At 54.7% G+C, this 19063-nt stretch overlaps 2 protein-coding genes and 1 non-coding gene across 8 annotated transcripts in view; 2 read left to right on the top strand and 1 right to left on the bottom strand.

Moving 5' to 3' along the window:
* The window catches only part of Zfp36 (ZFP36 ring finger protein), a 2425-nt gene extending 474 nt beyond the window's left edge, over nucleotides 1–1951 (top strand). Inside the window, exon 2 of the mRNA XM_021167464.1 lies at nucleotides 303–1951. Within this exon, the coding sequence (XP_021023123.1) occupies nucleotides 303–1238 (936 nt within the window). The 3' untranslated portion in view covers nucleotides 1239–1951. The remainder of the gene's footprint in view (nucleotides 1–302) is intronic.
* A 3583-nt stretch (nucleotides 1952–5534) lies between these two features.
* On the bottom strand, nucleotides 5535–5629 carry Trnai-uau. The gene is made up of 2 exons: nucleotides 5592–5629; nucleotides 5535–5570 (listed from the first exon to the last, which is right to left on the bottom strand). It is a non-coding gene; the product is annotated as a tRNA-Ile (tRNA).
* A 336-nt stretch (nucleotides 5630–5965) lies between these two features.
* Plekhg2 (pleckstrin homology and RhoGEF domain containing G2) lies at nucleotides 5966–18943 on the top strand. Of its 6 annotated transcripts, none has more exons than XM_021168076.1 (19): nucleotides 5966–6768; nucleotides 7380–7510; nucleotides 8129–8388; nucleotides 8465–8565; nucleotides 9723–9789; nucleotides 9881–9927; nucleotides 10165–10315; nucleotides 10500–10637; nucleotides 10777–10977; nucleotides 13095–13187; nucleotides 13273–13359; nucleotides 13691–13724; nucleotides 13815–13916; nucleotides 14009–14056; nucleotides 14132–14170; nucleotides 14327–14343; nucleotides 15601–15774; nucleotides 15887–16787; nucleotides 17276–18943. In XM_021168076.1, the coding sequence occupies exons 2-19, from the start codon at nucleotides 7402–7404 to the stop codon at nucleotides 18736–18738; spliced, it is 4032 nt and encodes a 1343-aa protein (XP_021023735.1). In that variant the 5' UTR covers nucleotides 5966–6768; nucleotides 7380–7401; the 3' UTR covers nucleotides 18739–18943. The 6 variants fall into 6 exon arrangements, with proteins under 6 accessions (XP_021023735.1, XP_029335749.1, XP_021023736.1 ...); XM_029479889.1 differs by having other exon boundaries at nucleotides 5978–6768; nucleotides 10774–10977; XM_021168077.2 differs by having other exon boundaries at nucleotides 5978–6768; nucleotides 14009–14170.
* The last annotated feature ends 120 nt before the right edge of the window (nucleotides 18944–19063 follow it).

Below are 19063 nucleotides of genomic sequence, written 5' to 3'. Positions count from 1 at the left end.
GGGGGGGGGGTCTAGAGGCCCAAAGTTGGCGAGCAGCAGTGTGCTTTGATTTGTGGGGGAACCCTCTCTCGATCCGTCGGGGATACTGGGCTTCCTAGATTTTTCTGGATTACTACCTTCAGTCATGTGGAAACACTCAAACCTCTGTAGTCAGGTTCTCCCTGGAGTTTGTGTGAGCCGGGTGGGGCTCAGGCCGAGAACCCACAAACCGGACTGGCAAGCTCGTGAAGTGCTTTACAACAGGGGCGGGGCGTCGTCACCTTACCTTTTCTAGTGGCCTAACCGAACCCTGTTCCTCTCAGAGCCTCCAGTCGTTGAGCCATGACCTGTCATCCGACCACGGAGGAACTGAATCCCTCGGAGGACTTTGGAACATAAACTCGGACTCCATCCCGTCTGGGGTCACCTCTCGCCTGACTGGCCGCTCCACTAGCCTGGTGGAGGGCCGAAGCTGTGGCTGGGTACCCCCACCCCCTGGTTTTGCACCTTTGGCTCCCCGCCCAGGCCCTGAGCTGTCACCCTCACCTACTTCGCCTACTGCAACTCCCACCGCCTCCTCTCGATACAAGACCGAGCTCTGTCGGACCTACTCAGAAAGCGGGCGTTGTCGCTACGGGGCCAAGTGCCAGTTTGCTCACGGCCTGGGTGAACTGCGCCAAGCCAATCGCCACCCCAAGTACAAAACGGAACTCTGCCACAAGTTCTACCTCCAGGGCCGCTGCCCCTATGGCTCTCGATGCCACTTCATCCACAACCCCACCGAGGACCTAGCTCTCCCTGGCCAGCCCCATGTGCTGCGACAAAGCATTAGCTTCTCAGGCTTGCCCTCAGGCCGCAGAAGCTCGCCGCCACCGCCAGGCTTTTCTGGCCCTTCCCTGTCCTCTTGTTCCTTTTCGCCTTCCAGCTCCCCACCGCCCCCTGGGGATCTTCCACTTTCCCCTTCTGCCTTCTCTGCTGCCCCTGGGACCCCTGTGACTCGAAGAGACCCTAACCCAGGCTGTTGCCCCTCCTGCCGAAGGTCTACTACCCCTAGCACCATCTGGGGGCCCTTGGGTGGCCTGGCTCGGAGCCCATCTGCCCACTCTCTGGGATCCGATCCTGATGACTACGCCAGCAGCGGCAGCAGCCTGGGGGGGTCAGACTCACCTGTCTTTGAGGCAGGGGTGTTTGGGCCTCCCCAGACCCCTGCACCCCCGAGGCGTCTCCCCATCTTCAATCGCATCTCTGTCTCTGAGTGACAAGTGCCTACCTACCCAGTATGGATCAACTAGATCTCAAAGAGAGGGCGGGGACTGCTCATTGCTGTGGGGACCTGGGGCACTCCTCTAAGTTAATAAGTCCCTTCTTCTGGACATTCCAAGATGCAATAACCCATTTCCCTGGTGCTGGGCTGGGGCAGGTCCCTAGTTTGCAAATTCAGTGTTTGGGTGGATCCGTTCCTAGGGTACCTAAGATGTTTGAGGGAGACAGTTGACAGTTGGTCTTCCAGGCCCCAAGTCTTCTGTTGTTTTTGAGATAGGAGCCTATTATGGTACCCCAGGCTGGCTTTGAACTCAATATAATCTTGCCTTAGCCTTTTCCAAGTTCTGGGGTTACAGGTATGCACCAGCCCCTCTGCAACTCTGGTCTCCTGGAATCTTAAGTGCTGTGAAGAGCCGGCTCCCACAATACTATCCTAATTTTTACTAGACCCTGAAGTTCAGTGTCCCGTGGTCGAAGCCTCTCCTGAGAATCCTGGTGCTCAAATTTCCCTCCTAAAGCAAATAGCCAAAGCCATTGCCAAATCCCTTAACCCCCAACCAGTGGGTCCTTTATTTATGACGACTTTATTTATTGTAATAAGATTTTATAGTATTTATATATATTGGGTCGTCTACTCCGTTTTTCTTTTTGTAATGTTAAAACTGATACTGTATTAAGTATATGCTATAATATATTAATATATTGCTACCGTACAAGTCTATTTTTTGGGGGGGGTTGGAATTTTTAAATAAAATCTTGAGTGTGAACTGAGATGAAATTTGTCTTTTTCGCGGCTCACAGCCTTGTGATGGTGGGTAAACTGACCTCCAGACCTTTCCGTGAGCGATGCTGCCTGGGGGCGCTTACCTGGCAGGAAGTGACGTTACCAGCCCGGGTGTTCACCTGAGGGGGCGTGGCGAGATGAGGTCACCCAGTAGGAACAAGGAGAGCTAGTTCTGGCGTAAGGGGTGCTCCGGTCCTGTCCCTCCGGCTCTTGACCCAGCTCGGGCAGGAACGGGATGTTTCCGTCCCCACAGGGCCAAGGAAGGAGGGCGGGGTGGGGCGGGGCGGCGAGGACGGAATGTGCCGGAAGGCGAGCCCGGGCGGCCAGGGTCAGGGGTCACCCAAAGCCGGGGCCCTAGGGGACTCTGAACCCTGCGCAGACAGCTTGGGCGGACTTGATAGAGGACTTTTTTTAGTTTAACTTTTTTTTCTAAATAAAGTCGACCCTAGCTCAAACTTATCTTAACTCTCAGCAACCTCCTGCTGGGATAACAAGCGCAGATCACCATGCCCGACTTGTAAATGTGTAGTGTTAGGAATCTGGTCTCTTCCACAAAGTGGGTCCCGGGATCGAATTAGGTCTTACGGCTTCGTGGCAAGCGCCTTTACTTGCTGAGCCCTCTCACCCTTATGGATTTTTTGTTTGTTTGTAGGGGAGGGCAGGGAAGACTGGGTATCCCTCTGAACCCCGAGCAACTCCTGGCAATCCTCCAGCCTCAACCCTATGAATGTTTAGGATTATAGATATGAACCCTCCCGGTTTGGGGCAGAGGCTTTAAAGACGTGTGAGATTTCTAGGCTCCATTTGGAATCTCGGGCCCCGGCACCAGGCAACTTGGGAGTCTCCAGACACTTAAAAGAATCTTGGCCAGAATTCGAGCATCTGCAGACCCCGATCGGGCATTTCCGGAACTTCGTCTGGTTCGGCTCGCGGGGCGCAGGGGTAGGGCAGCCTCCTCGTCCGACCATACAAGGAAAAAGGCCGCGGCGGCAGCCAGCCTAAGCTGGGCGGGCCGCGCCCGGAAGCTGCCCGCGTCAGGGCCCGCGCCCCGCCCCTCTTCGCTTTCCTCCGCTTCTTCCCCTCCTCGCAGCCTCCTCCCTCTCCTCCCTCCTCTTTTCTTTCTTCTTCTCCCCATCTCCTCCCACCCACTGCTGTAGCTCCTCCCCGTTTCCCCTCGTCTCTTAGCCCCTGGGACTTTTGTTCCGTTTGTTTTTGAAATGAGCTCCCACTGTAGCCCTTCCTGCTAGGCCCTTTGCTTCCCTCCTAATTGTACACTCTTAACCTCGCTCTTCCTCTCACCCTGACTCTCTTTCACTCCGTTCTGCTGACCTTTGATCTCCTCTCCCAGGACACTGCCTCCCTTGTAAGACCGAGCTCAGGCCCTGGTATGTAGAACAGGGGTGGGAGAGGGAAACAAACTCAAAATTCCCCGAGGCATCCGGAAGGTAGAGCACTGGTCATTGAGAGGAAGAAACGGAGGGACACTAGAAAACAGAAGCACACAGCTACTACCCTGGCACTGGTGCCTTTTAAAAAGTCTCTCTAGCCGGACGTGGAGGCGCACGCCTTTAATCCCAGCACTTGGGAGGCAGAGGCAGGTGGGTTTCTGAGTTCGAGGCCAGCCTGGTCTACAGCGTGAGTTCCAGGAGAGCCAAGGCTACACAGAGAAACCCTGTCTCGAAAACTTAAAAAAAAAAAAAAAAAAAGGCTCTTGTTCCGCGTGCACACGCGCGCACGCGCACACACACTCACACACTCACCATGGGCTGGGGATGTAGCTAAGTACAGAGTGCCTGCTCAACGTCTGCAAAACCCTGGTCTAGCCGGGCAGTGGTGGCCTTTAATCCCAATCCCAGCACTTGGGAGGCAGAGGCAGGCAGATTTCTGAGTTCGAGACCAGCTTGGTCTATAGAGTTCCAGGCAGCCAGAGCTCAGGGCTATACAGAGAAACCCTGTCTCAAAAAACAAACAAACAAACAAATAATAATAAATAAATAAACAAACAAAAAACCACCACCACCACCAAAAAAAACCCTGGTCTAAGTATATGACCTCTCCAGGTCCTGGACAGATGGCTGAGAGGTTAAGAGAATGGGCTTGCTTCTCTTGCAAAGAACCCACATGACAGGTGACAACTCCCAATTTCACAGGATCCAGAGTCCTCTCCTGGCCTCCTTGGACACTAGGAATGCTGTGACACCATCCCCTTAGACCTGCTCCAGAGACACAGCCAAGACTATAGCTCACTCCAGCCTCTAGGGCCCTCTCATCGAAAGCCCACCTTGCTAGTATCCAGGTCTAAAAGGACCTGTTCTCTCCTTCCTCCCGGTAGTAAATTGCTCCCGGAAGCTTGTTAGAACACCAGAGGCAAATCACAAAGATCGAAATCCTCACCACAGCCAACAGCCTGCATCCCCACACCCCCACCTCTTCTCACCTGCTCCACTAACACACCCATCTTCAGCCTTAGAGTGTTATCTGGAGCATCTCTCTGCTGTTCCCATGGCTCCTTCCCCTCCTCCAGGTGTCTGTCTGTTCAAAGATCTCCCCTGGGGCCGGAGAGATGGTCAGCAGTTAAGAACACTGGCTGCTCTGACAGAGCACCTGGTTTGATTCCCTGCACCGCAAGGCTCATAACCCTCTGAAACTGCAGTTCCAGGGGATCTGCCGCCCTCCTCCAGTCTCTTTGGACACCAAGCATGAACGTGGTACACAGACACACTTGCAGGCCAAACACCCATACACATAAAATAAAAAGTTCATCCATGACAGCTATGATAATCTTCATCCCCCCCTACCTGCTCCATACTTATCAGTACCTAATCTAACGATACACTAACTCTCCCAGATGGCGAGGGAGCCAGCAGTTTAGACCAGTCTGGGTGACATAGGGAAAGTCAAATTAAAAAAAAAAAAAAGTACTTAATTCGTAGACTTTCAGTACTCAGTCTCCTTAGTAAAAAGTCAAGTCCTCAGAGACAGAAGATACAGTACCTAGTGAGTGTTCAGTAAAAAAAAAAAAAAAAAAATCTGTTCAGAAACTTGAAGAAGACAAATATCCATAAAGAGTGTGTTGTAAGCATCCATCCATCCCTGGGATCTGAGATTTGGATTTTATCTGACGCCCAGGCCGTTTAATAAGAGACGTTATTGCCCTCTGGCGACCAGAATAGAAACTGCAACTTTGGTACTGTTCCACCGACCATTACAAAAAATTCACAAAGAAATGTTCATTCTTCAAAAATTCTGTAGTTTCCGGGTACAGTGACGCACGTCTTTAATCCCAGTACTCCGGAGGCAGAGGCAGAGGCAGTGGCAGGCGCTCTCTGTGAGTTCAAGGCCAGCCTGGTCTACATAGTGACTTCCAGACCAGCCAGAGAGTTACATGTTGAGACCTTGTCTCAAACAAGCCAAAACATTTGATTGAAATTATAAAATGTGAAGACTTCTAAACTATCTAAACTGATGAGAGAACACCAAAAAAGAGGTAGATGAGTTAAAAAGGAAGTGCTCCAGGTGAGGATCGAACTCACAACCTCGGCATCGCTTACGCCTAGCACTGACATATAAGTACCGCGCGCTAACCGATTGCGCCACTGGAGCTCCGGCCGCACCCTCGCGCCACAAAGTCCTTCAGTCAGTTGTAGTTGCACCACTTTATTGAACGTCTCGGCCCAACATTACATATGCAAATATAAAGCCCGCCGATCGACCAATAAGAACAAGAGTGTGAGACTATTCCAGATTCTCACGCCTCCTGGGCCCTTGCTGTAAAAGGTAAAAAGTCCTCCCGGCTCTAGGCTCTTGGAATGTGGGCGGCGACTCGCCGTTGGAACCGCTTGCTTGCGATTATTCAGAGTAGGGGGCGGGGATTTTAAAAGCCTTTGCGGGAGGGCGTGCCGGAAGGCGGCCCCTCCCCCCAGCGGGCGGGAACAGGATGTGAGCCGCAGCGGCGGCAAAGGGGAGGAGAAGCCTTGGGCGGCCGCCCCCCCTCCCCACATCTGGGACCCGACTCTCCCCGCCCCAGATGCGGCGTTGCCGCCGCCCCAGAGCCCCAAGATACTCATCCCGGAGCCCGAGGCGTTCATAGTCTTGGGCCCAGGCGTCCGGTACTTCTGTCCCGCGTCTTAGGAGACCCGCAAGTCCCGGCTCCCGCAGAGGGGCCCGCACCTCTGATGTCCAGCGCCCCCTCCTGGAGGAGCCCGGGGCTCGGGAAGTCAGCCCCGAGGCTGGAGGCCCGTCCCGCACCCGGCTTCGAAGACCGTAGGATCTGTGGCCGTGCATCCTTCCCACGGGGTCCCAACTCTGAGTCCAAGACCCCCTCCTGGAGCCACTTGGGGACAGGACCTCGCGCCTCGACTTAGGGCTGCAGCATCCATCACCTCCAGGAGACCGAGGAGTTAGCCAGTCCTTGCGGTCCCTCCCGGAGGTGACTTCACTCCTGCCCCTCGGGTTCTGGAAACTCTGGAATCCCGGTGCTCCCGACAACACACAGCCCTACCTAGAAGACTGAGGAGTTTGGGTCCCCAGCGCCCTGGTCTGAGACTCGAGTAGAGGATTGCAGCATCTTCTATTTAGAACACCGAGACTTCGGACTCCGGATCCCAACTCTCCCCAGATTCTGGAGTCCGAGAACCCCAAGTTCACGACCTTAAGTCTGGGTTGTGAGCCTCCCCAGGGAGCGCGCGTTACGGTCCAGACGCGCGGGACTCCCGACCCCAAGGCCCGTGGCTCCCCGGGAGGTGAGGGGAGCGAGGGGCCCGGGGCTGGGGGAGGGGGCGGCGCCGAAGCGGAACAATGAGGGGGCGTGCCGGCGGGGGGTAGCGGAGGCGCCGGCTGGAGTTGGGGGCTGCAACTGCACAGGGGTGGATCCAACGGTGGGGACCGCGGTTGGGGCGCCGAGGGACCGACTGGAGCTGGGTGGAGGACTCGGGGCCAGCGCCCCAGTACGCCGTCTTGGGCGGGGTAAGGAACCGTCTGTAGGACCCTGGCATCCGGTCCCCCAGCCTCCGCCCTCCCCTGGGACCCCGCGGCCTCTCCCGCCCACGGTTTTTCCCAGCCCTGCCCCTAGCCCTCAGCTTCAGCCTGAGCCTGAGAGTTCCCAGGATCCGTGAGCCTTGGGGAGGGGGGGCGCCAGACAGATGGGACTTGCAGACTCAGGCACTTTTGCCGTCTTCGTTCTTTGTCTCAACCTTTTTCCATCTTTGGCTTGTATTCTCAGCCCCTTCTTTCACTTTGTATCTTCTTGGGGCCCCTCCTTGAGTTTAGATCAGCTTCCAGCACCCTCTCTGTGAGTTGGAGCGGCCCGAGAGACCGGTGAAGTCTAGTTCCCAAGAAGTGGGTCTCTTTGTAGGTCGGAGTTGTGCCACTCAATCATGCCCGAGGGAGCCCGGGGATTGAGCCTGTCCAAACCCAGCCTTAGGCTCGGGTGTGGCCACCAAGGTGAAGTTTGCGACTGCGCAGCAGTGAGTGACACTCCAACAGGTGAGCAGCCCAGACAGGTGGAGCCTGTAGGCATTTGTCCCTTCTTCAGGACCATGAGCATCCCTCTATAGCTCGCCTAGTGCTGAGCATGGCCAAGATAGCCCAGCCCTGTCACCACGGAGGAGACTGCTAAGCTGAGAATTCAGGAGAAAGGAGTTGGACTCAAAGAAGAATTCTGCATGCAGGGAACAGTATGTGCAAAGGCCCACAGCTGCACCTTTAAGTAACTGGACAAAGTTGAGTGTGAAGAGGTGGGGGCTGTTAAGAGCTGTGTGGTGGAAAGGGAACTGGGTGAAGGGTTCTACCATGGCTGCATTAGACCGGGCCCCGTGCGTCTGAGGAATTCGGACTTGAACATAAAGGGCCTGTGCTTATGTGAGTGACAAGGTCAGTTGGACAGATTCACAACAATAGGTGTGGTTGATGGAAGATGTGACTAAAAGCACTGGAGGTTTAAGTCCCAGAGAGGAAGGAGCATTGGTAGGTAGGTACTGATCAGACTGGACCAATAGAGGAGTGGAGCAGAGACCTGTGGGGACTGTCAGCTGAGTGTGGGTGACCACGGGGGCCGTAAGACCGTGTGTCTAGGAAGCCCTGACCACTTGCTCCCTACCTCAGCAGCGCAGGCAGCCCCCACCATGGCTTCTCCAAGGGGCTCTGGCAGCTCCACTTCGTTGAGCACTGTGGGCTCCGAGGGGGACCCATCTCCAGCCTGCTCAGCCTCCAGGCCAGAGCCCCTGCCGGAGCCCCCCATACGCCTGCACCTGCTGCCTGTGGGAATCCAGGGTTCGGTGAAACCCTCCAGACTGGAACGAGTAGCCAGGGAGATTGTGGAGACAGAGCGGGCATATGTTCGCGACCTTCGCAGCATCGTGGAGGTGAGGTGGGCAGGTACCTGAAGACAGCGGGAACCCAAGACAGGCCCTTGGCTTCTGTAACCCATCATCCCCACAGGATTACCTAGGCCCTCTGATGGATGGCAGGGCCCTGGGGCTGAACATGGAGCAGGTGGGCACACTGTTTGCCAACATCGAGGACATCTATGAGTTTAGCAGGTGAGGGACAGGGTGGGGACCACAAGGGGACTGGCTGATGTGGCAGGGGAGGGGCTGTGGCCTAACACTAGCCTGAGTGCCTCTTAGTCAGTGGCCTTGTGTGGGCTGGCATGGAAGTGTGGTGACATGATGGGGACAGTGAGGACCCAGGGTGGGAAGAAGTATAGAACCATACAGATGCCATGTTGGGCTCTCAGACCTCCAGTCTGAGTGTCCAGTCCCAACTTACTACTGTACTTCTGTGGGCCTAGGACACCCTGAGCTCTGGACAAACCTATTTGGTTGTTTGCCCTAGTGAAGAAGACACTGGAGCCCAAGTGTAGCATCTCAGAATCCCAAGAGAAGCTCTTTTAGGGGGAATGGAGGTGTCAAGACATGGTCTTTCTATGTAGTCCTGGCTGCCCTAGAACTCACTCCGTGCACCAGGCTGGCCTCAAACTCAGAGATATGCCTGCCTCTGCCTTCTGTTATGCTGGGATCAAAGGCGTGCGCCACCAACCACCCAGTAAAAAAGAAGCTTTTAAATTTTGTTTTATTATTTGAGACCAACAGGGCCTCTCCTAACGAGGCTTGGAGTTTGCTAGGTGGATGAAGATACAAAGCTCATTATCCTGCCTTCACTTCTCCAGTGCTGGAATTACGGGCATGCACGGCCACACCTAGGGTCTCCTGGTGTGGTTCAAGCTGGCCTCAAAATTGAGATCCTCCTGCCTCAGCATCCAGAGCTGTGCCTTCAGCTCTTCTCTCTTGTTGTTGTCAGCTACTGCTACTGCTGCTTTAAGACCAGAATCTCACTAAGTAGCCCACAGTGATCTCGAACTCTCCGTCCCCCTTCCTTGCATCCCAAATAGCTGAGATCACAGGATAATGCCACCACTCCCTGGCTTACAACACATTCTAAGCTACCTAAGTTAGTTGGGCATTACCAACACCCCCTTTCCCAGGGCTGTGGTGTCACTCCCTAGGTCACGGCATGCCAGCCATGCCAGGGTTATCAGGCTGAATAGTACGAAGCCGTGAGGAGACAGAATGAGCAGGCTATACTTTTCTGGTGTAGCCATCTGAGGCTCCTTCCTACCTGTCTGTTGCTCTCTGGAGTTTTGTCATGGGACAGGGAGGCAGGCAAGTCCTTTACCTTCCCCTTCGCCTGCCCACAGTGAGCTCCTGGAGGACTTGGAGGGCTGCAGCAGTGCAGGGGGCATCGCCGAGTGCTTCGTGCAAAGAGTGAGTAGGACAGCTTGAGGCTGGGGGACGCTGGCCTGGGAATCATGGGGCCATGGGGATCTAGGTGGTGCTGACTCCCATGTCCCCACAGAGCGAAGATTTTGACATCTATACATTGTACTGCATGAACTACCCGAGGTGAGGCAGAGGGAGTCCCTGCTTGGCCCCCGGCTATTCCCATGAGCCAATGTGCCAAATCGCTACCCCCTACCCTTTACTGCCCCCAACCCTGTGCCCAGGGGCAGCCCTTTCTAGACCTTGATAGTCACTGGCCTCCTTAACTACCCTGACCTGATCATCCCTGACCCTGGCCGCCTCCTCCCAGTCCTGCCTGCTGGAGTGCCAGCCACCACTGATCTATGCTGTGCCCCCCAGCTCCCTGGCCCTGCTCCGAGAGCTGTCAGTGTCCCCACCAGCCACTCTGTGGCTGCAGGAGCGTCAGGCCCAGCTCCGTCACTCCCTGCCTCTGCAGAGCTTCTTGCTGAAGCCTGTTCAACGCATCCTGAAGTACCATCTCCTGCTGCAGGTCAGCTGTGCCCCTGAGGCCTGGCTTGTGGAGAGGGGGCATGGTTGGGTCTAACAGCCACCCCTGGTACCCTGACTGTCTGTGGTCTGCCCCTCCCCTTTCATGTTGCTCTGCCTCCTGACTCACTCCTCTCCTCTTTTCTCTTTTTCTCCCCCATCCTTCTACCCTGCTGGATGACTGTCAGGAACTGGGCAAGCACTGGGCAGAGGGCCCAGACACTGGAGGGCGAGAGATGGTGGAGGAAGCCATTGTGTCCATGACTGCAGTGGCCTGGTACATCAATGACATGAAGCGCAAGCAAGAGCATGCTGCACGCCTGCAGGTGGCCCCCCGGGGTGGGCTGGGGCACCTGAGCTGGGGGACATTGCTCAGTGTGTCCCGGTCACTAACGCCTCTGTTTTGGCTTATATATGTGTGCCACCAACCTGGGCCTGTCTCTGTGCCTGATGTGGTCCCAGCAGGAAGTGCAGCGGCGGCTGGGTGGCTGGACTGGCCCGGAGCTCAGCGCCTTTGGAGAGCTAGTACTGGAAGGAACCTTCCGAGGGGGAGGCGGGGGAGGCCCCAGACTTCGTGGGGGTGAGCGCCTGCTCTTCCTGTTCTCCCGGATGCTGCTGGTTGCCAAGCGTCGGGGGCCTGAATACACCTACAAGGGCCACATCTTTGTGAGTATAGAGTGGGGTCTGGCTCTGAGAGTCAAAACTAACGTATCTTCACCTGAGTTCCCGAAAGGGGACAGACTGGCTTCCTAGGACCATATTTAGCTGTGCCCAGTGACATTTGACCTTTGATTCCAGTTACTGGGAAGGCTGAGACAAGAAGACTAACCTGGGCTACAGAAAAGGTTCAAGACCAGTTCCGGGCAGCCTGATTAAAAACCATTAACAGCTAGAAGTAGGGCATGGTAGCTCACTGGGGAGGCAGTGGGATTGAAGCAAAAGCCTGAGGCCAGGAAGACCGACAGGCGAGCTCAAGGCCAGCGTAGGTTATATAGTGAGATCCTATCTCAGGGACACACTGATCTCCAGGTTCTAGGGTAGCTAGGACTACAAAGAGAGCCAGACCCTGTCTCAAAACCCAACCAAAAAAGCAACAGTGAGCATGGCTGGCGGCCACAGGAACCAGTGTGTAAAGATGCCACAAACTTGTCCACTGACCTCTACTGGCAACTCGGTGATGCATACACGCCCCCATATACACGTAAAATAGATAGAAATGTAAGGGTTGGAGGGAACTCTTGTTAGAGCATCCAGATTTGATCCTAGGGTTTGTATTAGACTGCTCGAAACCACTAAACTCCAACTATAGAGGGTCCAGAGCCTCTGGCTTCCAGGGACACGTGGACTTACATGCCCATAGCCTCTCTCCCAGATACACATGACATGGTCTCGTATGCTGTGCATGGCCTCTAACAAACACATAATACCTCTGCCTCCTGAGTGCTGGGATTAAAGATGAGAGGGGACTTTAGAATGTGAGAAAGCAAAAGCAGCAAGCCCATCCTGCAGAATGACGGGCAGGCAGAGCCACATGTGATGCCCGCACGTTATTTTACTTGCATGTGTGCGAGGAAGGTATGGTAGGGAGAGCTCTCCGTACAGTTCTATCCTGCCGCCTGTGGAAATGGGGTGGGGAGATGGGGTGCTGAACTCCAGTCTTCAGGAGGCACACAGTGCTTCTTGCCCCACTAAGCGCTCTTTCCAGCCTCGCTGCCTGGAACTTGCTATGCAGGCCGTGCTAACTTCAGACTTGCTTTAATTCTCCTGCCTCAGACTCCCAAGGCCTAGGTCTACAGGTGTGTGCCATCATATTTAGCCAGCAGTTTTTCAGGAATTAAAAACACGCAGGAAGCCAGGAGTGGTGGCACACGCCTTTAATCCCAGCACTTGGGAGGCAGAGGCAGGCGGATTTCTGAGTTTGAGGCCAGCCTGGTCTACAAAGGGAGTTCCAGGACAGCCAAGGCTACACAGAGAAACCCTGTCTCAGAAAAACAAACAAACAAACAAGCATGCAGGAGCCATGAGCTAGCAGGGGTGGTTCAGTGGTTAGAGTCTCACATGAACAGAACCCCATGTTCCATCCCAACCCAGAATAAACCAGTTGTGCCAGTGCGTGCCTGCTATCCCAGCACTTGATGAAGACAGACAGGATTAGGAGTCCCTGGTCATTCTCCTCTACTACAGCTTACTGACTGAGGAGATGTGAGATCCCAGTTCAAAAACAAAAGGGTGGGGGAAACCTGGTGTGTGGTTACCATGCCTGTAACCCCAGCCTTGGAAAAGCTAAAACAGAATTAGTACTTTGAGGCCAGCCTACATAGTGAGTCTCAGACTTTTGAAAAATGTAGGGGCTTGGTGGTGGTGGCACACGCCTTTAATCCCAACACTTGAGGCAGGTGGATGTCTGTGATTTTGAGGCCAGCCTGGCCTGCAGATCAAGTTTTAGGACAGCCAGAGATACACAAAACACCTCAAAAAACAAACAAAAATGCCATGGAAGTAGTCAGTCAGAATACTTGAAAGATAGACTTGGGCATCATTTAGAATTTCGAGGAAAGTCCAGAGGGGTGTGGAAAGTCTCTTCATGGGAGTCAGAAAGAGGAGGGAGTGTATCTTCAGGAAAGGAGGGAGGAATCTGGTAAGAGAGTGACCAGAACCAGTGATGGATTAAAAGGCAAAACAGCTGGTGGGAAGCATCTTTGTGGCAGACGGGAGCCCCGGTATTTTCTGAAGGGCGCCTGTGCTGGACGCTCTCAGCTTCCTGCCCTCTCTGCTCTCCTCAGTGCTGTAACCTCAGCGTAAGTGAGACTCCACGGGACCCCTTAGGATTTAAGGTGTCGGATCTGACCATCCCCAAGCACAGACACCTGTTTCAGGTATGCAGAGGGTGCGCTGGGCTGACACCCATTCCCGCTTCAGCTCAGAACCCAGAACCCCTCACCTCCATCTACCTCACCCCAGGCCAAGAACCAGGAAGAGAAAAGGCTGTGGATCCACTGTCTCCAGCGCCTCTTCTTTGAGAACCACCCAGCTTCCATCCCTGCCAAGGTATGGACCTGCCCAAAAAGTGGCCTTGAGAGCCAGTCTCCACAGCAGACCCTTGAGTAATACCAGTGGGACTCTTGTACTCCCTGATGGCTAAACATGCAGAGTTCTGTTTTCTGGCTTTGGAATCCAGCACGATCTTGCTTTGTGATCGCCAGCCTTCCATTTCCTCTCCTGGAGGGACAGTGACACTCCACTGTAGGGTTGTGGGCAAGAACTGCCAGTCACTAGCCTGGCATCAGAAGCAGCCATTTGTTCCTGGGAATGGTTGATTCTCAGCATCTGCCCTCCCAGCCCTATCAGTCCAATACTTTTCCACCTCTCTGTCTTTCAGGCAAAGCAAGTTCTCTTGGAAAACAGCCTGCATTGTGAGTCCAGGGGCCAGGGCTGCCTGTGAGCCTATGCCAAGAGAGGAAATGCTTCCAAGAAAGTAGACAGTCCCCCAACTCTCGCCACAGGTGCTCCAAAGAGCAAACATGTCCCAGAACCCCCAACATCCCCATTGGACTCTCCCCGACCTCGAGATGCTCCAGGTTTTACCCCTGGCAGAAGAAACCCAGGTAATCGAAACAGAATGTGGGTTCAGACCCCAGCACATCTCCCAAGGCTGAAGGGCTGTGCTCACACTGAGTTCTGACCTTTCCTCCCACAGCTCCATCTCCAAGACTTTCTGGTAGTCGCCGTGGCCGCAGGCAGTCTGGTGAGTACCCACCACTTGAAGGGGACCCAGGGAGCCAATGGCCTGGCCTCCTGACATCCTTTTTCCTTCCCCCAGAGCCAGCAAAGGAAGCTTATGTCATTTTTCCCCAGAATGGTTAGTGACTGGTCTGTGTCTGTCAGTCTGTCCACGTCTCTTTCCAGGGATGTCTGGGAGTGGTTGGGAGGGGAAGAAGGGGGCAGCTGATCAGTCACTGGAAATAATTTACTCCTGTGTCTTGTTCTTGTCTCTTCTTTTCTTCTCCATCCCCAGATAAGCCTCAAGTCAAGGTAAGAAATGCCCCTGTCAGAGCCTGGGCACCTGAATCCCCAGCCCTGGTGGAGAAGGGAAATGATACAACCCTGGGTCAGAATAGCCATGGGTTAAAGGCCTTAGGGACATAGCAGAGTTGGTTCCGTGCTTACCCAGCATGCACAGAGCTCTAGGTTTGAGCCCTTAGCAGCACATAAAGCCAGATGTGCTGGCACAAGCCTGGAAGCCCAGCACACAGGAGATAGAGGCAGGAGGACTTGGAGGTCAGTTATCCTTGACTACAGGCATGTTCTAGGCTAACCTAGACTATATGAGACTCTCAAAGCAGGGAGAGGGGGCCTTAAGCCAGGTGTCCTGGCAGATGCCTGCAATTCAAACTCTGTTGGAAACCGAAACAGGAGGATCAGAAGTTTGAGGCTGCATAGGTGAATTCTCGTCTCAAGATTAAAAAAGGGGGGCTGGAAAGATGGCTCAGTGGTTAAGAGCACTGACTGCTTCTACAGAGGTCCTGAGTTCAAATCCCAGCAACCACATGGTGGCTCACAACCATCTGTAATGGGATCTGATGCTGTCTTCTGGTGTGTCTGAAGACAGCTACAGTGTACTCTTAAACATAAAGTAGATGAATAATTCTTTAAAAAAATAAAAAATAAAAAAGGGGCAGGCAGGTCTCTGAGAGTTTGAGGCCAGGCTGATCTACAAAGTGAGTTCCAGGACAGCCAGGGCTACATAGAGAAACCCTGTCTTGAAAAACCAAACAAGTGAAAATAAAGATACAAAAGGGCTAGCAGGTCAGGTGTAGTGTGGTACCACACACGTCTTTAATCCTGGCAAAATCCAGGTCTTTAATGGGAGGCAAAGGCGGGGACCTCTAGAGTTCAAGCCCAGCCTAGCCTGGTCTACATACTGAGTTCTAAGCCAGCTCAGGCTATAGAGTAAAACCCTTTTTTTTTGGGGGGGGGTGGAATAACAGTGGTAGAAAATCCTGTATGATGCAGGAGTCCTTGAGTTCCATCCCCAGCAACACCTTATTTTATAAGGGGGGGGGGGGTAAGGGGAGTTGTGGTGAAGCTAGGCTACCTTGGTGAGAAGTTAAGAGGATTAGAAGTTCAAGACCACTCTGGGCTACATAAGACCCTGTTCAAAAGAAGGAAAAAAAATGATACGGTGGTGGAGGGGTCATCCTCTACTTCCTCAATGTGCAAGAGCAGGAGCTAGGCATTTGGGGCTCTGAGCATGCCTGGCCTTTGCTTCTATGCCCTTCCCCCTTACAGCATGCTGGCAGTGAAGGAGAGCTCCACCCTGCATCTGAGCTGCAGCCAGTGTCTGCTTCTGGCCCTCCTGAAGACCTGGAGGATGCTGGGCCTCCCACATTGGACCCGTCGGGGACTTCCATAACTGAGGAGATCCTAGAACTGCTGAACCAGAGAGGCCTCAGGGACTCGGGGGTGAGCTGACAGGCCAGTAGTTTTGAAGCACTTGGGCAGGCAGAGACCATGGTCCCGGTCTGCCCATCCCATCGGCCTGATATCTTGGCTTTTCTTTGTGTGCCCACTATAGCCAGCCACCCACGACATTCCCAAGTTCCCCAGAGACTCCAGGGTGCCAGTTGAAAATGAACCCCTCCCGTTCCAATCCCTGCCCAGCCGAGAGTCTTCAGAAGAGGAGGAGGAGGAGGAGCTGGAAACAGATGAACGCGAGCCTTCCCCGCTCCACGTCTTAGAGGGGCTGGAAGGTTCCAGCGCAGCTGAAATTCCCTGCATTCCCAGCCTTACTGACATTCCCAGTGACGTGCCCAGCCTTCCAGAAATTCCTGAGGCTCCCTGCCTTCCCTGTCTCTCTGACATCCCTGGTGTTTTTGAGGTACCCTGCCTTTCACCCACATCCACTGTGCCTGACATTCCCAGCTTGGCCACCACCCCCTCCTTCCCCTGTGGCTCCTGGCTCCCTGGACCCCTGCAGGAGGCAGCCCAGCCTCAAGCCACCAGGAGGGAACTGTTGAGTGGGAGCAATCCAGAAAGACTGAGTGAGCCCTCCTCAGAAAGCAGAGAGGGGCAGGAGGACGACACAGAAGGCGTGTCATTCTCAGCTGTGCAGAGGGAGGCTGGCTCCTCGGTCCAAGGATTCCCGGAAGAACTGGAATACCGCTCTTGTTCAGAAATCCGGAGTGCCTGGCAAGCTCTGGAGCAGGGGCAGCTGGCCCGGCCTGGCTTCCCAGAACCTCTGCTCATCCTGGAGGACTCTGATCTTAGTGGAGGCAGCACCAGCGGAAAGACGGGAATGCCACATTCAGAGCGGTCAGCATCGCGGGTGCGAGAGTTGGCTCGGCTCTACAGTGAGCGGATCCAGCAGATGCAACGAGCTGAGACTAGGGCATCCACCAATGCACCCCGCCGCAGACCTCGAGTCCTGGCCCAACCCCAGCCATCCCCTTGCCCACCCCAGGAAGAGGCTGAACCAGGTGACTAAAAACATTTTCCCCCCTGTGGTGCTAGGGCCTTGGGTCTTTATCACATTCTAGGCAGGGGCTCTACCACTGAGCCAGTGCCTAGAATCACTGGGGAATTCTAGGCAAGGGCTCTACCACTGAGCCATGTCCCCAGCCCCTCATTGGGGGATTCTAGGCAGGGGCTCTACCACTGAGCCACGCCCCCAGCCCCTCACTGGAGAGTCTAGGCAGGGGCTCTACCACTGAGCCATGCCCCCAACCCCTCACTGGGGGATTCTAGGCAGGGGCTCTACCACTGAGCCACGCCCCCAGCCCCTCACTGGGGAGTCTAGGCAGGGGCTCTACCACTGAGCCATGCCCCCAACCCCTCACTGGGGGATTCTAGGCAGGGGCTCTACCACTGAGCCATACCCCCAGCCCCTCACTGGGGGATTCTAGGCTGGTGACCTTCTGCTGAGCTACATACTTAACTTTTGATCCTTATGTGTGTGTGCATACAGGGGCCCTGCCTGCATTTGGACATGTGCTTGTATGTGAGCTGGCCTTCCCACTGAACTGCACCCAGGAGTCTGTCCCTCTGGGCCCTGCTGTTCTGGTTCAAGCTGCCACACCTTTGTGTATTCAAGGAGATGACCTGAGTGGCCAGAATCTAAATGTTTCAGATTTGTCCAAGCAAGGCCATCTGAGTAATAACTCCATTCCACCTCCTGTCCCTTTACCTGGGCAAAGCAACTTCCAGAACACCCAGGATCCCTCCACATCCCTTTTGCCTAAGCAAGAGCCTCCAGATGTCCAGGTCCCAACCGCCTCAACCTTGCCTGATACAAGCCAGCTACAAAGCCAAGTTCCAGCTGCCACTCCATCAGCTGGGCATAGAAACTGTGTAGAGACCCAGGTTCAATCCACCACTTCCCTTGCTGGCCAAGAGTGTCAGGCAGACACTGTGGCGTTGCCCAAGCAAGAAGGTCATGAAGACAGTCAAAACCCAAACAAGGCCCCACGAGCCGAGCAAGAGCAAAGAGACGTCAGCATTGATCAGGGTCTAGCTGCTGTTGGTGGCTGGGCTGTCAGCCCTTCGCCAGTGTGCACAAGTAGCCCTGACCAGCAGATCCCAGCCACCACCCCACTGCCATTGTCACCTGACTTCCCAGACATGGAGGGTCCTGGTGCCTTACCTCTGCCCGCACAGGGAGGTTGTCCGGACTGCTGCGTCGCATGCAACCCTCTACCATCTTTGTCCCAAGATGTTCAGGTGCCAGCCATCATCCCTGTGTCCCAGCTGCAAGGCCTTACAGACACCAGGGCCAGAGTGCCCCTGTCTTCCTGCAAGCAGGAGGATGCTCCAGAGTGTCTGGGTCCAGAGCCCAGCCTCACAGACACACCAGCTCCCAGACTCTTACCTTCACCGGGCCAACAGAACACCACAGATGGCCCTGTTTCAGCAGCTGCCGTGCCTTTGACTGAACAAGGATGCTCTCAGGATCCGCAAGGCCTAATTACTTCCCCAGTTCAGACAACCGTAGAGTTACCCAAACCAAGGGGTTTAGTCTCTCGTGTTGCCACCTCAGAGTCTTTGGACTTGACCCCACCGCATAGCCCATCGCTCTCCACTCGCCAGCTCCTGGGCCCCAGTGCAGCTGCCCTTTCAAGGTACCTGGCAGCTTCATACATCAGCCAGAGCTTGGCTAGGCGCCAGGGACCTGGGGGAGAGGGGACGGTAGTCTCCCAGGGTCACTGGTCCTCCTCTGCCCCCACGTCACGGGCACCTTCACCACCACCTCAGCCCCAGCCCCCAGCCCCTCCAGCCAGGAGGCTCAGCTATGCCACCACAGTTAGTATTCAGGTAGGAGGTGGTGGGCGGCTACGACCAGCTAAAGCTCAGGTCCGGCTAAACCACCCTGCTCTCTTGGCAGCCCCTCATCCGGGAGCCTTTGGGCCTTCCCAGGGCCCAGGAGGCTCCTGATGCCACTCTCCGTATGTGAGCCTGGACATTAGGCTTCCTAAGCTTCAAGAACTTTCTTCCCCAGGTGCCACCCATCCTTATGACATGCAGAGTCTGGACACAGGTCCAGAAATGGCTGTAGCTTTCTAGCCCAGGAGTCTGGGTCCAGTGGAGATGGCCCTCCTGAGGTCATGGTTATTTTGTTAATTAATTTTATGAAACGCTCTGTGTTTTGCCTTTCTTGAGGTAATGGGAAATGGACAGACACCATGAATGGGAAGGGCTGATGTGGCCCAAAATGTCAAAGCTCTTAAGAATATTTGCTGTAGCTTAGGTTGGCCATATA

Source organism: Mus caroli, chromosome 7 (genome assembly GCF_900094665.2).
Source record: "Mus caroli chromosome 7, CAROLI_EIJ_v1.1, whole genome shotgun sequence".
Taxonomy (NCBI): Eukaryota; Metazoa; Chordata; class Mammalia; order Rodentia; family Muridae; genus Mus; species Mus caroli.
Note: the sequence above shows the minus strand (reverse complement) of the source record. Positions and strands in the feature narration are given on the sequence as shown.

Bases quoted from the DNA above. Each gene is read 5' to 3' on its own strand.
- Plekhg2 (XM_021168077.2), top strand. From the start codon at position 7,402: ATGCCCGAGGGAGCCCGGGGATTGAGCCTGTCCAAACCCAGCCTTAGG. The intron at 8,566-9,722 runs GTGAGGGACAGG...GCCTGCCCACAG, and splicing joins GACATCTATGAGTTTAGCAG to TGAGCTCCTGGAGGACTTGG. The intron at 10,316-10,499 runs GTCAGCTGTGCC...GATGACTGTCAG, and splicing joins AGTACCATCTCCTGCTGCAG to GAACTGGGCAAGCACTGGGC.